Source organism: Lithohypha guttulata (assembly GCF_036872675.1).
Source record: "Lithohypha guttulata strain CCFEE 5908 chromosome Unknown scaffold_1, whole genome shotgun sequence".
In the NCBI taxonomy this organism is placed as follows: domain Eukaryota; kingdom Fungi; phylum Ascomycota; class Eurotiomycetes; order Chaetothyriales; family Trichomeriaceae; genus Lithohypha; species Lithohypha guttulata.
The window spans coordinates 4,855,137-4,874,175 of NW_027042750.1; the positions used below are offsets into that span (position 1 = coordinate 4,855,137).

Below are 19,039 nucleotides of genomic sequence, written 5' to 3' on the forward strand. Positions count from 1 at the left end.
AGCTGGACATAAGCGATTTCTGCGCGTCCAATCTTCAACCATTGCCCGGCTGATGACTTCAGATCTGTCGGGTCGTCTTCTTGCACGAGTTGTGATAGTGGCTATAGTGTGTTGTGCTGATATGCTCGAAAATATGGTATGGTAGTCAGTAAGGACATGTGGCTGACAATGGTTCGAATGAAGCCACTGGGTACTGCCCTTACGTTGTGCATGATTGGGAAATGCTCAGGGAATGTAAAAGAACGACTTGAATTTTGAAGTCGTTGATCTGCGGGACACGAGCCATTGAAGTCATTTGCTTGAGCGAATACACAACTTCCACAAGGCCAGATACGACCACGACATATGCGCTAAATTCGATCTTGGACTATAGCGACTTCGATTAGTCGCTGCGAGTCACGCGAGTACTGCATTCGGTCGAGCTCATACGTATACGAGTCTTTCTAACCAGTCAGGCAGGTCACGGACAAAAGCGATGGTCGACGACTGCTCGATACTCGTGGACACCAAATGAATGTCTGGGAACCTTCGGTATTGACACGTAAATCTTTGGACGACAATTCAAGCGAGCCAAGTCAGGCAATTTCCTTAGCTCTGGGAAGTATCCACATCTCTCAACCCTCTCACAACGCGCCGAGCATTACAGCCATCGTTTGTTGCTATAAGGGCACAAAGCCGATCTGCGGCAAGGCCAATGGAGTGATCGAAATGTACGATTTGACCAACGACAATAAATCGTGGAAACTATATCAGACTGGTTCGATGGAGATATCAGTTCTTGATTGGAGCGACTCGCACAGACTGGTAGCCAGCGCAGACATATCAGGACGGTTCCAGGTCGTTCAAATGAGCTCCAACACTTCACAGCCCAGGTATCAGTGAGTATCTGCCAACGTGTCAGATATTGGGGGGTGGACTCGTCCCTCATCGTGGGACATCCACTGCACGTGGAAGTTCGAGCTCGGTTCCCAACGCCCAGTTTCCGCAGCCAGGCACATCCTACACGTCCTGAGGTGAACATCGTTACACCTTCTTGATCAGGTGATTAGGCCTGCACTCTAGCAGCCGATGTCTAGTGGCGCCTAATGCGAATGCCTAATAACTACTCTGTGCAAAAGGTCACTGAACTGAAAGATAACTCTATGTTCCTATCAGGTTCTTTTTCAATCTGCCGGCGCTGCCTCCTCTCATGTCAAGTCTGAAAATTATGAAACTGGGAAACGCTCGAGGTTCAGTCCGTCGAGTCTGGCTGTGTACTGATTAGGATGTCCCTCTGTGGCTATTGTCAATTGTTGCGAACACGGGATAGGTCATTGAACTCCACACTGGCAAAAGCACGAATCCCCATCAATATAGCGATTGTGTAGCTCGGAAGGGAATAGGAAAATGAACATGGCGTGGAAGAATTGATATTGCCAATCTCAACAGCGCACCCACATCCCTTTTGTTCTGAATCTCTATCTACCTATCTGCTTAGTCATATTGACCAATCACTCACTCTCCGAAGACCAACTTAGCCCAGGTCGTTCTCTTACCTGATCTCCCTGCCTGACCATTTTGATCACTAACACCCACGGTCCTCGCCGCCCCACCAGCCTCCATAGTCAAAGATGTCGTACTCCCACCAATCTCATCAGTCTCGGCAACATCCGTCTTCGGACTGACGAAGCGCTCCGTTTTCGTCTTCGTCACTGTCTTAGTGACGATCGGAACTCCAGCAGCTCTCTTCATCTCGCTCGTAGCCTTGTGTGCTGCCGCGGTGATGCTCGCGGACTCCTTAGCCGCTTTCGAAATGATTGATTCATAGGCTTCGGAGAGGAGGGATGATGCATCGGCGGAACGTGCGGATTCGAAGGAGTGGAGGGAGGAAGAGGCTAGGGAGGCAATGTCTTTGATTTCGGACTCGAGGATTGAGGCTCCTGAAGAGGCCTGGGATCCGATTATTGAGGCACGAGAAGAGGCTTTAGAAACGACGTTTGATTTTAGGCCGCGTGCATTGGATGCGGCTATGGAGAAGAAAGTCTTGACTTTGTCTCTTAGGCTGAAAGAGTTGGACTGTCTTGTCTCTGGGAGTGTGTCTTCGTCGTCGGGGGTCGAGAGGGCCAAAGGAAAATCATCTGTGATGCTGTCTGCCACGAAATGGGTGTCGAATGCGCCTTCCTTGAACCATCGTTTGCTCTTGGAGGTAGTGGTAGCGCTTGGCGCTTCTTCGAATGCCGCTGTCACGGTTGGTATGACCTGAGGCAGAGTGATGGCAGGTCCGGTGTTCGTAGATGGCTCTACTGCAGTTTGACCGTGCAAGAACTGACTGACTAGACCACCCCATACAGCCATTAGACCAGTAGTCGTTGCAGTAACTGTCGTCATAGCAGGCAGGACTGGAGTGGCCTCATGTACGGCAGCTGCGGGACTTTCAGGCGTGCTTGCGGCAACCTGCTCTGGTTGCGGTAGAATGTGAAGCAGCGCTCTCACAACGCTCTCATAGCCATTTCTGAGATCGTCGCGGCCGCCTTGGACCGTCTCACGAATTCCTTCCATAAGTCTCTCAACCTCAAGGTCTGGCAGGTGGAGGCCAAGAAGCTTTCTTACTGCTTCATGCACGAGGAAGCAAACTTGCTCGTTGACAGCATTGCCGAATGCCATGGTTCGCTCCGCCACAATGGTCAGGATTCCACTGAAGCTCGACACAAGATCAAAGACTGAGTCGATGGTCTTCTCGAAGCCTCTCACAATGTCGCCCTTGCCCATGCTCAAGATAATCATGGCTGCCACGAAAGCGCCCCACTCAATGGATAGATTGTATCTGGCGTAGAAGTTCCAAAGGCGAAGTCTAGTGTCCTCATAGCCAAGACGAATGGTATCGCCGGTCGATCCTGACCTCCACATGCGGTCCCTCCGAGCTGTGCGAACTGCTGACATCAAGCTGTTATAGTCTCTGATGCGTCTGCCTCCCAGATCAACACCTGCCACTCGAAGCTCATTCTCGATTGCCGGAAGTGGCTTTGCCCGTTCGAGGTACACGACATGAGGTGTGAGTGTAGTGTAGTAAGTTACCCAGCTGCCGCGAGGGGGCTCAGAGTGGCGTCTTAGATGATCAACCATAGGTATACTCGAGTCACTCGACGACGAAAAAGATGAGGACGATGAGGACGAGGAAGGAAACGAAGACGATGAGCTGACATCCTCCAGCGACGAGTCTGAATCGCTGGAACCTGGGTCGCTCCCAGCATCACCATTGCCCTTGGCTGTTGTGCCCGCCTTCGCAGACCTTGCAGTCCTGCGTGCCAGTTTCTCTCGCATGTCGTATTGTCTTGTTTTAGACTCCTCCTTCTCTTCTTCCTCTCGCGCTCGATCCCACAATTCTTCAGGGTAGACATCCCAGTTCTGTTTGCCTTCTGGTCTGCAATCCCAGCAAAGACCAGCGTAGACGTCACTGCAAACTTTTTCGTGAATAGCCTCGTAGTCCTCCTTGTGACCCTCCAAGCCTTGGTCTTTGAGCATGGCAAGGAAAGCGTCGATGTTCTTTGCAGTCTCGGTCTGAATGATTCCTTGCTGCAAGTCCGCCATCTCCACCATGTCCATGCCATGAGGAACGAAGGCTTCGACACGACCCCAGCAGGTCATCTTGACGACTAATTTCTCATTTGCGCCATCTTCGAGGCCGGCATCGACAACCTCTGGGTTGACAGGCACCATAGGTGCTAGCGAAGACCACTCTCTTCCATTCTCAACTGCCCCTGCAACACGGACGAAAGTGCCATCCACACCTGATCGTATAATTGACTGGTTTAGTCCTCCAACCTTTTCTATGAGTTCTCTTAGGCTGTGGCGAAGGCTGGTGGTGTAGCTGGTTTGGTCCCATATCTGTGCCGGGTCAAAAGTAGGTACAATTGGTGCCAAGACCTCCAACAGCTCATCTGCTAGGACATTGGCTGCGCCACTGAGAGCGAACTTCCTGCTATCATCTGTGTCGATCCAGGTTTTGATTTTCTCAGCACGCTGCTTGACTCGCACAAAAGTATCATAGTACATGTACTTCTTGTCGACGCCTTCTTCGAACTCCTCTCTTGCGTCTGGGCTCAAGCCAAAAGCTGGATCCTTGAAGATGCGCTGAGTAAACCATTCACCCAGGATAGCGTAGACAAGATAGGGTCGATAAGCTCCATCGGCGAAGAACTTCAACCAGCCGTGGTTGATACCGTCTGTTGTAGAAGCGTCAAGAAGTCGAAGTGTGGCATGGTAGAGAGCAGGATACTTGTGTTGAAGATCGTGCAGAGGAAACGTTTCTGCTGTTGGAAAGTAAGCGCCGCGGGTATGCTTGTCAGATCGTGTAAAATATTGACGAGCCAAATCCTCGGTCTCTTTGTGCATGTATTTGAAAAGACTGGATATGAGATCGAGCGTCAGTGGTTGAGGCTCCCACATGAGTTGATTGGCCAGATGGTCGATCGGGTCGCTAGGAGGTGTAGTATCGTAGATAGGCTCGTCCTCGGCGTAGGGCGGAATATAAAAGTCGGCCGAGTCCGAAGATTCGACGGGACTGATAGGAATGGACATGGTCTGGTCTTCTTGTGCCTGTGTTGTTTCATTCGAGTCCGAGTCGAAACGTACCTTTTTCAGGGGAGAAGGAGTGCCAGCGAATGTTGGAGCGGAGCGCTTTTTGCTTAAGCTGGATGTTGACGAGATAGGAATGTGTACATCTGGCTCTTCTTCAACAAGTAGGTGACCATGACCATAGACTTGGGAGAATCGTCTACCATCAGGAGCCTGTTCATCATCGGCATGGTGTGATTCTGAAGCAAGGCGGGTAGGAGCCTTCGACCAGTGCTCAGGCTTCGTCTTTTTCGTTTTGCTAATCCCAGCACGTGTCTTCTTGGCGCGAGCAGTCTTCAAAGTTCGTTTCTGTGCAGGTTCGGGGTCATGTAGCTTGTCATGACCAAGAGCATCAATAGCTACCTGTGTTGGAAATGAAGCAGAGTTACTTCTGCGAGGTTGCGTCACTTGTGTCGACGAACGAGTTGCTGGGCAGTGACTCGCCTTCGCCTTGGAAGCTTTAGCTCTTGTAGGCATTTTGCTTTCAATACGTTCTATCTCTAGTCAGTATGCAAAAAGGAACAAGGCACAAACGTGGTAGTAGAAAGAGAACGGATAGACATTAGGAAGGAGAAGGCTTCGTGATTGTTATCTTATTGTGCGAAAGGTGCTGCGTCCGGGTTGCCATTTCGTTGTTCTGATTGCAGACTTTTGCTGAAAGCGGCACGAATCGTCCAAGTCATCGAAGCATCTCATTCTTTCGTCTGGCACCAGCTTCACAGAAATTCCGTGATGCATGATGATGAGTAGCATGGTAGCAAAGGCACAAATGAACGGTATCAGTATCATCAAGCACAACACTTGCTTCGTATATGATGATGGCGCGTATTACTGTCGATGAAATTCGAGTAGGGGATGATGATGTCGAGAAGTCAGAGCTTGGACCCATTCCCAGCCACCAGATTTCTACCACTTAGTCAGCATTCTACATTCCACCCTCTGCGCACGGTACAGGGGTTGGTAACAAAATAGACTTTCGACGTACTCACAAGTGTGCGGTACACTCAATCTCGACCTGTAGAGATAGCAATCAGCATACGACATTCCCAACGGCAAGACATCTTTCTTACGTCTGTTTTCATCGGCAGCTCAGCGACAGCTACGCACGTCCTAGCAGGTTTAGGGTCAGGAATCATCTCTGTGTAGACCTTGTTCATTGCAGCATAGTCTTGCATGCTGGTGAGGTAGATGTTGACCTGTTTCGATTATTAGCTCGTGGTGCGGCAGGAACGACTTTCAGCTGAATCGGAAGTCGCTACCCATACCCACCTTGAGGAGATTCTGCAAACCGCTACCTGCCTCCCTCAGCGTCGCCTCAATATTAAGAAGAGCTTGTCTCTGTATACATTATTAACAACCATTGCGCATACACAGATATATATGTATTTCAACCAACCGTGCGATCTGCTATATCACCCTCTGCCATCCTGCTCGTTACAAAGTTCATACCCACATTCCCGCTAACATAGATCGTGTCGCCATATTTGACCGCTTGCGACAATAGTGGTGATTTGATCCCGGTAGCCGTACTGATGATTTCTCTTGAAGGCATCGTAATGTTTACAGATAAGTTACCTGGTAGTCACAATTCGATACTCGTATACTCGCTTTGTATCGGTTGTCGTGGGCTGTTACATCCCACCCATAATCACTGGAGGTGGAGAAGTCCGTAAGAGTGCCCCAGGCGTTTCCCGCTCACTTCTATCTTCTCAGATGTCCCAGTCACATCTCCAGCCAATATCTCTTCGAAAGATCTAGCTGAGGGTAACGCGAGCCATGACCAACTAACCCATGTCCACAGAACATTTCATTTACTATGTGATGATACCAGCTGCATGAGCTTCGCTGTAGCTCCTAAGACTAGAATAGAATGAACTGATAGACAACCAATGAATGAAAGTGATAACAAGATCTAAACCGTATGCAATACCCAGCTACAGATCATAGATACCTGTGATGTTTCTTTTGAAGCCAACCCCAATGCTATGCTCGCCCAGTGTACGATTTGATTTTGCAGGAACCCGGTTCAAAACACCATGCAGATAAGAATACAGATTGAATTCGGATGAGTATGAGGATGAGCTGACGAAAAGGAATGAGCTATTCGCCATAACTCTGTCAAGTTGTTTTCGCTGTGAATGTCTTTGTGATGTGTGTGGTCACGCTTAGATGCTGGACACTGTGTTAGTACATCCATTCTTATTCCTCATCGGCAAAGAATGACTTACTAGATTTCAATTGGCGATATCTGATCGAAGGGGTACAGCCAACGGCCGCCTGCTTCCACGCCTTCTAGCCTGTAACGAGTTAGTCATCTTCTCTTCTTGTCAGTACATTCTCATGCTTACCAGTCATATGGCCACTCGATCAGATGACCCTGCACTTTGCCGAGAAGCTCTTCTGCTTCTCCCATGCTCATCATATCGTCGGCTGCACTGAAGTCGCGTCGTGAGCTGCGCGTCGTCCCCCTTCGTCGCCGTCTGACAGATCCACTGTATGTGGTGGTGCCCGTCTGCTTTTCCTTTACCTGCTCTTTCTCCTGCCCTCCATCCGAAGGTGATGCCTTGACAGTTTGTTCGTCGCTTTCTTGGCTTTCTGGTCTGTTTGCTTGAGCTAACGCTTCATCTTCAGGCACACTCTGCAATGCTCTCTTCTCGTCCAGATCAGGAAACGTTCGTGATGATAGGTCGGTCCCTGTTCTCTTCATCTGTGCTCGGTTCGCTTCAGCTGCCCACTTCTTAAGTGCCTCTTTCTCTCCCTCTTCGACGCCACTAGCATTGGTCTTGTTGTCATTGCTCAACGCGTTCTGAACAGCCTGCTGTGCTTCGCCTGCTGCTTTGGCGAGGTCTGAAGGCACCTTGCTAAGGGTCTTGAGTTGTGCTTGTACTGCAGAAACTCCCACTCCAGGCGGCCCAGCCCTCTTATGCTCCTGGTTGCCTTCACGGTTTGTCTTAGCGTTGTCTGGATCCTTGCCCTGCAGTTCTTGGAATCGCTGCTCATAAGCCACGTATTCGTGGTAATCGGTCCAGTCACGAACAAGGTTATCGGGCATGCAGCGAAACACGGCGCGGTACAGCTTGGTGTTGTTCTCTGCGACAGTGTGCCATAGCTCATCTGCGAAGCTGAAATGGATCGGATCGATCATGCTGTCACGCTCGACCAGTGGAAAGCGCAGCTCATTGAGCAATGGGTGATAGGCATGGCCAGAGCCTGCTGACATGGTGGGCTCGAGTGATGGACCGCCGATGTCGCTATCATCTATATTCGGTAGCGGTGGAAGCTGCGAGAGCATCGTCAAGCCAAGATCCTCAGTGTGCTTCCTAACCAGGCTGGGCTTTGGAGGCATAGGTGGGTTTGGTGCTTCCATTTTCATCACATACGATGGCAACCGAGTAATCTCATCGTGCTTTCGGGGTTCTGCCAATGTGCGATGTCCTTCTGTGTCCTGGTCCTTGACCAAAACTTCCTTTCCACTGCGTAGCACCACTGTGTCCCGAGCATCACCATGCCCAGCTTTTTCAATGTCAGCCATGTGGTCGAAACCCTTGCCTTCGAGGTCGTCTTTGTGCTCAGCCTTTCCAGTAACCCGGGAGTCTTCGGTGAGCTTGCGGTTCGACTTCAAGTTCGGGTTCCCAGCTTGCTCCCAGTCAACGTCATGGTTAAAACTGCTAAGCTCTTCGTTTCGCGTGAAAAGGTCCTCACGCAACTCTCTCCCTTTTTCTGCTATGGGATCTTCCTCTTCGAAGTCAACGTTCCGCTTCTGTGGTGCTTTTGTCTTACCAACACATTTCTGGTGCTCTTTCTCCAGAGCCTGGGAATCTTCCATGATCTGATCCACGTCAAGGCCAAGGTGTTCTCGCATCAGCCTCATACGCAGCGTGTGAGCGAATCTGCCTACACGATAGGGCTGGCCGTTCATCCGTGACCAGAGCATATCGGTATCCCGTACAACAGCAGCTACTTCTGAGTCGCGATTGCCTAGTTGTGACCGCTCGTTGATATTGGCTGACCCGATCAGCGCGATACGATCATCGACGATAATGCACTTCGCGTGAATGTAGAGTTGTTCAGTGGCCAAGGTCTGGTTTGGCCCTATCCTGCCCCATTGCCTAAGAGCATAAAATTGGATATAGTCTTCCGGCTCAATATTGAGTGCCTTCAATCTCCCAAAGATCGAAGACTCGCCTCGACAAATACTGCGGTATTGATACTGCATGATAAGCCGCACACTAGTGCCGCCTTCTTCTTCGACGGTGTTCTGGAAACCCGGGATGAGAGGTATGATGATCATTGCACGCCACGCTTCGTCGTTGTTCGCGGCTCGGGTTATGCGTTCCACGAGGGCATCTCCAATCTTGTTGTATATTGTCGCGCCTTCGGTTTGACAGCTCGTGATGAAGAACTGGTTCTCCATGTAGACAAAATGCTCCGACTCTTCGATCATCTTGACGTAAGCGTTCATGATGCTGTGTTCCGTTCGATCCGGAGTACCGATTGACCAAGGACCAGCTGAGCGCAGCAGCTGTACTTCGCATGTGCCGTCCAAACCCAGCGCCTCAAGATCGGCAGGATTGAAGTCTGGTGGGGGCAGGAGGAATGGCGTTGGCCGGGTTGGCTTCCGCTGGCGTAGGATGTAATTCCACCTTTGCACAAAGTGCCTTGTCAAGTCTCTGGCAGGCTGACCGACGATCTGCATTGAGATATCATGCCATGGCATTCGAGCCACCTGACTTCGATCATACATTTCCTCATAAGGCTTGTTCAATGCATAGAAGTCTTGCACTCTTGGATTAGAGTAGTCCTTACCTGGCCACAGCTGACAATGGTCGCCGTCCTTGGGAAACTCAATAGCATCGAAGCCTGTTGGCTTGTCATCTGTTAGAGTGTGTTGAGGTGTGTCCCATCTTCCAAAACACAGGTCGATACCACCCACGAAGGCCAAAGTATGATCTACGATACATAGCTTTTCGTGGTGTGCCCAGAAGAAAGTGTTTTGGCGAAATTGATTGGGTGAGCGTTGCACAAACACATTAGGGTGAAGGTCCAAAAGACTGAACTTCGTGTACTGCGAATCTATCGGTACCGCGGCGTCAATGTTTCGGTAAACAATGACAAAAATTTTGACACCCTGTTCAGCCTTCCGCTTCAAGATTCGGTCCAGACGCCACTTTTGGCTGATGGCAGCAGGTCTCCTCATGTACAGCTCGGGACTAAGCCACCAGTCGTGGATGTAGATGACATCCTTTGCCTGATCAAGGGCTCTCGAAACCACCCACATGTAGTCTCTACCATCAACCAGCCACTGCGCGAAGCATTTGGTGCGAACAGGTGCGAAGCTGTCAAATCTGTTTTTCTGACACCAAGGCGAAGAAGTGATGATAGCTTGAATAGACTCCTCGAATTGGTGCAGCACCCTCTCGTTCCTGGCAAGCAGTTTCAATCGTCTCTCGGAATTGACAAGCTTCAGGCGATGGTGTTGTGGGTGCTTAGCCAGTTCTTTTGACCTCTCTCCTATTTGTTTTGCTGCTTCACCGAACCTCTTTTTCGTCTCGCCTTCGTTGTTGATAGTTGTTCTGGAGGACTGGACCGAGAAGTCCGAGTCAAATAGAAAGACGTCATAGATGTGCATACCTTCAGGAGAGTCAACACAGACGATATAGCTATGCCTAATAAGAAACCATTTCGGGGTGTGCCTATTCTTGACATTCTTTGGGGTCAAGGTCTTCCGGAAGTCGAGACCTTTCGCGGACCTGATCACGAGAAACCCTTCCTTGCCGTGGTAGCTGCCCTCGCTAGCAAGACGCATACCAAGTGCAGAGATCTCTAGGAATTTACAAAGTCGGTTGGCATCGGCACGGAAGAGCATGAATTTCATCATTCTCTGTAAATAGACTTCGAGCATCTTCCGCTGTTTCTCACGAAATGCGTTGGCGTCTCTGTCTCGGTCGCGCTGATCTCTTTCCAAGTCTTTGGCTCGTCGGAAAAGCAGGGTGCCACCAGGGGTGGTGGGCGTGTTTTCAGGATCTGTTGAGCGTCGCCTTGGGAGCATGAAGGACGTTCTGGTTCTGCTTCGACTCATGCCGGGACGTTCAGTATCGGTAGCAGCTGCGTCCGTATCGAGTGCAGGCTCGTCTTCTTCGTCATCTGTGTCATCGAAGCCTCGAATGCCTTGTAACCAAGGAAAGGCTTTTCGTGGGAATTTGGGCATTTTCTTAGAAGCATCACCACGGCCCTTGAGCTTTTCTGATTGATAATGAATTTTGTATTTAGCATGAAGATTGGCAAAATCTTTCAGAGAACGATAGATGATCCATTTCATGCGGTTGATGCCATTGCCATACTCCAGCTCTATTCTGAAGACCAGATGGCGGTCGCCTGGAGTAGGATTGCCGACTTCTTTGTACTTGTCGAGCTCACTATCTGTGATAGAGACCTTGAGCTGTTCCAGCAGGGCGGGAATGCGCTTACTCCCATGCTCGTCTCGCTGAAAAACGCTTGCGAGCATCAGAGCAGCGGGACTACCAGCAGCCAGCTCAGCAAGAAGCTCGGCAGACTTTTCCTGATCTTGAGTAAGCCTCTCCTTCTTCTTACCAGTAGTCAACGCACGTAAGCCATGTTTCAACTGCTTCCATCGAGCACCAGTGAGAGTGCTTCCCCGTTCTGACATCAGCTTCCTTCTGGGTGTTCTTGCTGCGTTTGTAGGAGCTGCATCTGCCTGGTCTCTAGAACTGCTAGCGTGGAGGTTCAGCCATTGTGGGCGTCGGCCATAGCCTCCATCCACGGGGCTCCTATCGTCACGCTGTCCTCCATGACTTAAGCCACGTAAAGGATGACGGGGGGTCCACGAAGAAGAGGTACGATCCAACTTTCGTCTGCCCTCGTCTTCTGAGACACCAGCAACCATTTCAGGGTCGGTTGATCTTCTAGTCAATACAGGTGGCCTTTGAAAGGTGGCAGACCTCGGTGGCTGGCTAGGGTGGAGGTCTGTTCGAGATTCGTAGATCGAAGGAGGAGCGCTTTCGGTATCCTCTTGGCCTCGAACAATCTTGCGTTTCTTCTTATTTACTACAGGCGTGAAAGCGTTCTCAGCACCACTTTCCTCGTCGGCATCAGCATCGGTATTGTCATCCTCGATGGTGGCTATCATAGCGGCATCATTCCGGTCATCTCTTGCATCGTGGGAACGAGTGGACAGTGCACTAATGGTTCTCGTGTGGGAGTAGCTTTGTGAAGAGGCCAAGGCACGTAAGCGAGAGTAGAGACTAGGTGGCTTCGTCGAGTCTTGTCGGTTCTCGTCCTCTGCAGGCGTGTGTGTCTGACTCGTTGGTTCGATCACGTCTGGAACATCTCTTGAAATTTGTACACTCTTCTCTGGGACATCAATGACCGCTTCCTCGTCCTCAGGTACAGTGGTCATTCGATTGGCAAGCGGTGACTGTTCGGCTGAGGCAGGATCGACGAAACGAGCTGAGCGAGACTGCGGCGTTCTAGAAGCATTCTGTGGTCTGCTAGACGGGGAGGAAGTCTGCTTGTCGGGTGAGGTGTTACGTGGGGAGCCGTGGTTTGTAGGTGATTTATCAGCCAATATCCCTTTCTGAGTCCGAGTATGCTTCTTGTCCATTTCCTGGATGGACGATTCTGGGTCCACGGTGGCCTGGAAGTAAGCACTGCCTAAGAGATCAGCAGGACCATCCGTGCTGGCAGGCGAATTGACATCGTGCTTCTGGTCCTCCGGTCCATTGAGGACAGCAGTAGCCATGGTTGACGATACCAGAGGCGCAGGTCGTAGCCTGGGACGCTGCCTTTCAAGCACTAATTAAGTGTCATAAGCCTCGCATCTTGCAGCACTTGGTTCCTGGCTGGCAAGGTCGTCCACTGCTTAACGTCCGTGATGAGAATGCTGCCCGGTCGTGGCTCCTGTACTGTAGTCGCTCCCAATTTGCTGCAAGTAGTGGTTACGCGCTTACTTCGTGCTGTTCGAGTGTAGCATAGCACCTCGAAACCACTCAGCAATCGTAGTGTAGGTGATTGAGTCTATGTGTAGCTACAAGACCTTCGTGGTCACGCGAAACAACGCAGGCATGGGCCAAGTACTTGGTATTCTTAGCGAAAGAATCCAGCCTCAAGTCCGCTAAAGTCGTTTAGCTCGCACCGTATGGGCCACTTCCCTGCACTGCTAATTGGCCGCGCATGTCGGCTCGTTGTTCTAGGCTCTTTTGGGTCGAAAAGGAGAGTGACACCGTGAGCCCGTAAGTATCATATCGAAATGGCGAGGACTAAATTATCTATACTCGTCGTGTGAGCTAGCTAGATACCGTCGAAGTTTGGTAAGCACGAAACACTAAGTGTAACAAGATCTCTTCACCCCGAAGCAATATTCCGCGTAGAACAGGCAGCTGACCCGGGAGAGCCCACTGAGCCCTCATTCCTGAGCACGCTCTGGGCAGGTACAATTTTATTCACCAAATTCTGTATCGCACGTTCAAATTGATCGCAGCAGGTCTTTCACGGCGGCCACTTTAAGTTGATTGCATGAAACTCAGAGAGTTGACTGCGGCATGAAAGGGGGATAGGAATAGTTCTGCTTTTGATATTTCGTATTATTCAGATGTGTGCTTGTCTTGCTCGAAGACACATCTGCAGGTCGAGGACTGTACGCAAAGTCATGTAGCCGACTATGTGTCTATGTACCAACGACTCTTCTGCTGAACAGTAATTCAACATAATATTGTATCCCTCTCTTCAGTCTATTCGCCTGCCAGCCATCCTCCATCATCTCTCGCGATTGTTGCGTGCCCTCACCTGGAAGTGCGATCCTTTCCCCTGTATGTACGTCATCTCGTCTCGTGCCATGCTACCCATTGATCTATGCACAAACGCCGTGAAATGCTGCAGGTAGAGTGCTATGTCCATACCCTGTTGTGTGTCCCGGTCTCATATGTACATGCTATGGCTGACCAGTCAAGGATTCCTCATGGCGTCATGCGCCTCATATTATGTTGTATGTTCATTAAGATTAGTGTACTGATTGATTAGAGTGTTCGAATCTTCGCTGTTCATTTCCCACTCATGCTGTGCTTCCAACCCTCAGGTGACCACTTAGCGGCCTTAGCACCTTTAACAGGGTGCAGAAGCATGGGTCGGACCACTGTTCGACCATAGGCATCTTCCCACTCAGGTCCTCCCGTTTCACCGGCAGTAATGCCTAGTAAGCGTTGATATACTGGCATCGCTTGCTGTGAACTGTAATACCACGTCATATTGGTCCAGGCGAATTCATTCCATTTGCTGAACGAGCTGTTCCAATGGCCACCGGATTGTCCGAACGGTCCACCATTGAATGTTGACTGAAGTGCCTCCGGGGTCCAGTGACGGTCGGCAAATATAGGATGTGGGAACGAGGTCGATTTCAGGCCGTGATGCAGACACATTGTCTGAGGAAACATTTCGGCATCAATGTGGTGGCCGTTCTCCGAATTCTCGTAATTCATAATGTCCAGTACTCGTCGACTGACACGTCCTTGCGCAATGAGCGTGGCACGTCGTGGCGTCGATCTGCCTTGAGGGTATCCCCAAAGGTAGTCTCGGAACCACCAGTTAGTACCAGTTACATTGAAACTCGGTAAAAAGCCGATCCAGTCTGCGTCTTCGCCCACACCCCATTCGTAGTTGTCCTCGTCTTGTGCTCGTGGTGGTTTGGGTCCTCGAGGTAACACACCTTCGACGGAAACAGGACCCCAGACGCGGTGTGGATCTTCCTCTCTGGTAGAGATGCGATAATCAGTGTTGTATTCGCCATGAACTTCTGGAATGTACATTCGTCCAGCTCTTTCCCATATACCCTTTCGTGGTTGTTCGCGACCAAAGTTGGAAACTGCTTCGAAGAAGTCGAGATAGTGTCCTGTAAATCTGACATCAAACTCCCATTGGTAAAAGAAGTCAAACTCAGGGTGGTTGCGGGCGAACCACTGGATGATCATCCAGGGTGATCGACCAACGAAAGCATGCTCCGCCATGTTTGAGTACAATGTCCGCAGCTGGGCGTGGTTCCAGACCTCCGTGATGGAATGGAACTCTGGTGGTACATACTTCTTGATCGTCTCTTCGGGCTGGTTTTCGCCCGTGAAAATAGGGATACCTTCGTCTTTCACGTGGAGCAGTACAAAGACTTGATACTTACCACCACTGGCTAGAGACGCTTCGGCAATCATGGCTCGAATGTTCATGACAGCATCTGCGCTCCAGGTCGCGCCCGTCCAGACTCTGATCAGGATAGCGGTTCTCTTGACTTTGCTCATACGGCCAGCGTCCATCGAGTTGGTTGGAGGTTGTTTCTGGCTGTTGTCGTGCTTCTGGCGAATATTGGAGTACTGGATTGAGTTGTCGATTCTCTCTTTCACAGGCTTGAACCGCAGTCTGTTGGCGTTGGCACACTCATCCTGGAGGTCGCCCCATTTGACTTTATCCCAGTCGACGTCGGATGCTTTGCGTTCAGCTTCAGGGTCGAAGTAGTCGAACTGATCGAGCCCATAGGCTTGAAAGCGACCGATGCGATCAAAGGAAATGGAACCGTCGATGCCTGCAGCTTTGTACGAACCCATGGAAGGATCGACAGCACCTATAACTGTCAGTGCTTTGAGACTTATGAGAAAGGTGGACCAAGCTTACCGGCAGGAATAGCAGGATATGCCCAAATGGCATCCTCGTCGCTCTCGTTGATTGGCAAACCTCGAGGTCCTATACACTGCACAATGTCGACTGGGTCTTCCTGCAGATGTTTGTATCCATCATAACGAACTAGCTTTGGTGGTCTGCCGTTGCAGTTCTCCTCATCGGCTCTGCACGTGTTGAAATTCGAGGTACCTCTGGTAAGTCCTTCGTGGATTGGAAAGTCCTTCCATATCCACTCTTCTCTTCTTGCGGCTTCAATGGTTTGCTCCGTGAGTTGCTCTTCTGTAAGTATGGGAGCTGGTGGTGGAGGTATCGAGTCCTGAGCAGGTTCTAATGACGATGGTGGCTTTGTGTTCATGACCTTCAATACCACCGCGACACCTAACAAGGCGAGTAGGACTTTCGCCATTAGGCGTAACCGTGGCATACATATCTGCCACCTTGAAGGCTTTTTCCAAAAATCGTTCTTAGCAGGCGTCCATACTGGAGGTGGTGTTTCTGGTTCTTGATCGTGAGTATCGTTCAAGAGGCCCATTTCTGAGCGACTCCCACTAATGGTGAGTCTCCTAGTCGTCATGTTTCGATGGCCTGGAAATTATTATTGGAGCTGCATCAAGCGAGTGGAAATCGAGATACTAGCAACGGTGTGGTTGGTAGGTGCTTTTGGATGTAACGACTGTATCGATATGGTGCTGCTGTGGAACAAATGTGGACGGATCAATCAGATTCCAATTCTGGTTGTAGTATTACGGTCAATTGCGACGATGTGAGGCTTTGCAATTAGGGCGAGACAGATACGACTGGCTATGCTTCGAGCGTATGCAGCATGCACGAGGGTTCTTTTTCAGGTGTCGGTGCTCCGGCGGAAGTGGCAGCTGGTGCAAGCGAATGTGAGAGGGAAGGAGCCGCAGGGACCAGGGCGTTCCCTTCCTCAGATGTGTGTAACGAACGAGGAACAAGAAGGTGTTTAGTTCTTGAGCGGCACGATAATCGCCCCCTCTAACGTTACACCTCGACAGCGGGCGCTCAAAATTCAATAAAGACTTTAAGGACTTTCCAGGTGCGAGGCGAGAAATGCAGGTCGCAGATATGAATAACTTTCTGTTGACGGTAATCCTCCACTTCCAACCACTGTCCTGCTCGCGGAGCTTTACGAACCAGCGGCTATGGACGAAGTGTGCAGTAGTGCCTGACTAGAGTACCGGCGTGGATCCCCAAACTGAGATTCTGGTGGGATCCAGCGGCCATAACCCTGGCCTGGCTCAAGTGCTGCTCCAGCCTGAATGTGCATGCTTTGAACGGCTACTCGAGTACATGTGTACATCACTCATGCTCTCTATCCACAACTGCCTATTCGATCATGCCAGATCGTTAGAAACTCTATTGACTTTGCCTGAGATTAGAGCTTGCCACAACTCCCACCAAACTATGTGTAGTGGAATTTCGACCAACAGGATCATGGCACGGCACACTTTCAACATGCGCATCAGGAAATGGTCCGAATACGTCTGGCCTTTGTGAAAACTACTGCTTGAAAGCCTGATATGTATTTACGGCACGCTTCTCCGTTCTCAAAATCGGCCTGCATCATGTATACACAAAAGAGAGGTTGGAGTGATTGCGCATGCTTTCCACCCACGTCTTAATAGACAGTTCTAAAACATACACTAGTGGCATGTCACTACAGCCATCCTTGCCTGCCGAACATGTCGTGATACCATCACAAAGAGAATCTCGGGTTGTGGTCAAGCTGTCGCAGAGTCGTTACCGTCATGCTCGACTGTATCCGACAAGCTTCAGCGGCAATCATGTAAATCCTTCAGTCACCACAACCAATTGTGATCGCCGTCTGAGACACGGATACTCATCTTCGGCTGACTAGCCAATTATTTGAACTGAACATATCTTGCATAGAGCAAGCTCCTCCGCAGTATCGGAGTTGGATTTTCAAGCAAGACGTGCTGGATCTTGCGGAGACTCCAACCACCGGCAGTTCGATCGTGACCCCATAGTACAACACTCTCTTATCAGGCGAAGTTTTGGACGGATAGACGTTCGGTAACGCGTATGTTTATCGCTTCGTCAAAAAATCATTCTGTCGATATCTATCACGAATTTAGCCACAATCTGACAGCCTAAAGCTAATCGTCGAGGTCATGACGGGACGGCTTGCAAGCTATGGCAGGTTAGTAACTGACACCGAGGCACTAAACACGTGGGCACGATATCGTTCTTTGAGGTTTCCGTTTACAGCACAAATAGCATCACAACGCAAGTATTCTTTCCGTCAACATTTTCTGGAGCTTACGACAACTCACTCAGACCTGGGATAACCTGGACGATATATGTCTACAGATACTTTCAGCACATCAATCCCGGTGTTCTGAAAGCATCCACGACCATACGAGAAGCCTGTTGGTCGCATTCACAGAAGCTCAAACCTTCTCGTTTTGCTTGCCTTGACAATTCCAGAGACTTGCTTTGGCGAGAACACGCTAACAGTGCTTAATTCCGATCTTGACGTCTTCAACCCTCTGGTGCCATGCAAAATGCACAAGGATGTAGGCGTAGCTCATGGAGCTAATCACCGCCGCTAGGCAGTCTGGCCCTGCGCTATCGGCGAAAACGAATTCCGTTGCCTCAGCCCAAGTTTGCTGAAGATGCCCTTGACGTGGGTGCGGAGTACATCTCCGATGAGAAAATGTCATGGTTGTCCGCATTGGCAAGTCAGGCCTTCGTCAGCTCAAACTTGGCGGACTGAGAAGATGTGTTGCTTCGAAGCATGTGCGTATGCGTGCGAAAGACTCACAAGTGAAAGAAGCGACCGTCACAATGAGCGAAATGTCCACCACTTCAAGCTAATTGCCAAGATGAGATTGCCAATTTCTTCGAGATCACATTTTGAACACGTGAGCAGGAGCGCATCGGCATACTTTCTATTCTCTGCCACCTACACAATGCCCTACAGTCCCTAGGCGTGTCAGTTTAAAGCAGCCTTATGCGCCTGCTCGCTTATAGCGGCACTCCAGCTGGAAACTCTGAAGTAAATACGATGTTCGACAGGAATCTCGAAAGACCTGATGCTACAAACTCAAAAATCTCTCCTTCTGCTGAACCAAGAGCCTCCCTCGACTCACCACTGCACACCTACCTATATCTGTTTGCTGCGGTTCCGTCACATGTAACACTCACTTTACACGACAAGCACCTATCCGTGCCACGTTCTCGTGCCGCACACCACGCGATCAAGTGGTACAGCATCCGCATAGACTTCACACGTGTATGTAGTGAAGCGACTGCAAACGAGCGGGCAGTCCCTGCTGAGGTACGAGCCGTGATTGCAACCAGTTGCGTGACGGAACACCTTGCTGTATGTTGTATTCGTCTCTTAAGTATGGCTGAACACTCAGCTCTATTGTGGTGGGTCAGACATGTATCAGTGCATGTCCTGTTGAGTAATACACCGTCTTCAGTGCACTGTTTTGCATCGGCATACTCTCGCACTGTGCTATTGTAGCTGTCACCAAAATATCAGCGCTGAAAAGTGTTGAGGAACAGAAAACAAGCACGTTTTCTGGTGACGTTGAGCAGCAAGCAGCAATACGTGCGCAGACGGCGTGAGTGAATATGTCTGGGGCACTTGTGACCGTTGACCTAAGGCTTGCTGGCTTTCGTGTCAGCAAGGTGCACATATGTCAAGCACGTTAATGCATTGAAGTCAAGGGAAAGCATATTTGAGTACAGTACTACTATCCTACATACCTGTGGCTGAACT

The 19,039-nt window shown here is 50.2% G+C and overlaps 4 protein-coding genes across 4 annotated transcripts; all 4 read right to left on the minus strand.

Annotated features, from left to right (window-relative positions):
• Window positions 1-1,494: 1,494 nt before the first annotated feature.
• Window positions 1,495-5,070, minus strand: LTR64_001785 (uncharacterized protein; the record flags this gene model as incomplete). The annotated part of the gene is made up of 1 exon (XM_064896163.1): window positions 1,495-5,070. The coding sequence occupies one exon, from the start codon at window positions 5,068-5,070 to the stop codon at window positions 1,495-1,497; it is 3,576 nt and encodes a 1,191-aa protein (XP_064758850.1).
• Window positions 5,071-5,578: 508 nt separating this feature from the next.
• On the minus strand, window positions 5,579-6,145 carry LTR64_001786 (uncharacterized protein; the record flags this gene model as incomplete). Its single annotated transcript, XM_064896164.1, has 4 exons — window positions 5,579-5,608; window positions 5,664-5,789; window positions 5,863-5,931; window positions 5,990-6,145. 4 exons carry the CDS (start codon window positions 6,143-6,145, stop codon window positions 5,579-5,581), a joined length of 381 nt encoding a protein of 126 aa, XP_064758851.1.
• Window positions 6,146-6,820: 675 nt separating this feature from the next.
• Window positions 6,821-12,352, minus strand: SPO14 (Phospholipase D1; the record flags this gene model as incomplete). Its single annotated transcript, XM_064896165.1, has 2 exons — window positions 6,821-6,890; window positions 6,942-12,352. 2 exons carry the CDS (start codon window positions 12,350-12,352, stop codon window positions 6,821-6,823), a joined length of 5,481 nt encoding a protein of 1,826 aa, XP_064758852.1.
• Window positions 12,353-13,649: 1,297 nt separating this feature from the next.
• Window positions 13,650-15,799, minus strand: LTR64_001788 (uncharacterized protein; the record flags this gene model as incomplete). Its single annotated transcript, XM_064896166.1, has 2 exons — window positions 13,650-15,211; window positions 15,262-15,799. The coding sequence occupies 2 exons, from the start codon at window positions 15,797-15,799 to the stop codon at window positions 13,650-13,652; spliced, it is 2,100 nt and encodes a 699-aa protein (XP_064758853.1).
• Window positions 15,800-19,039: the final 3,240 nt, after the last annotated feature.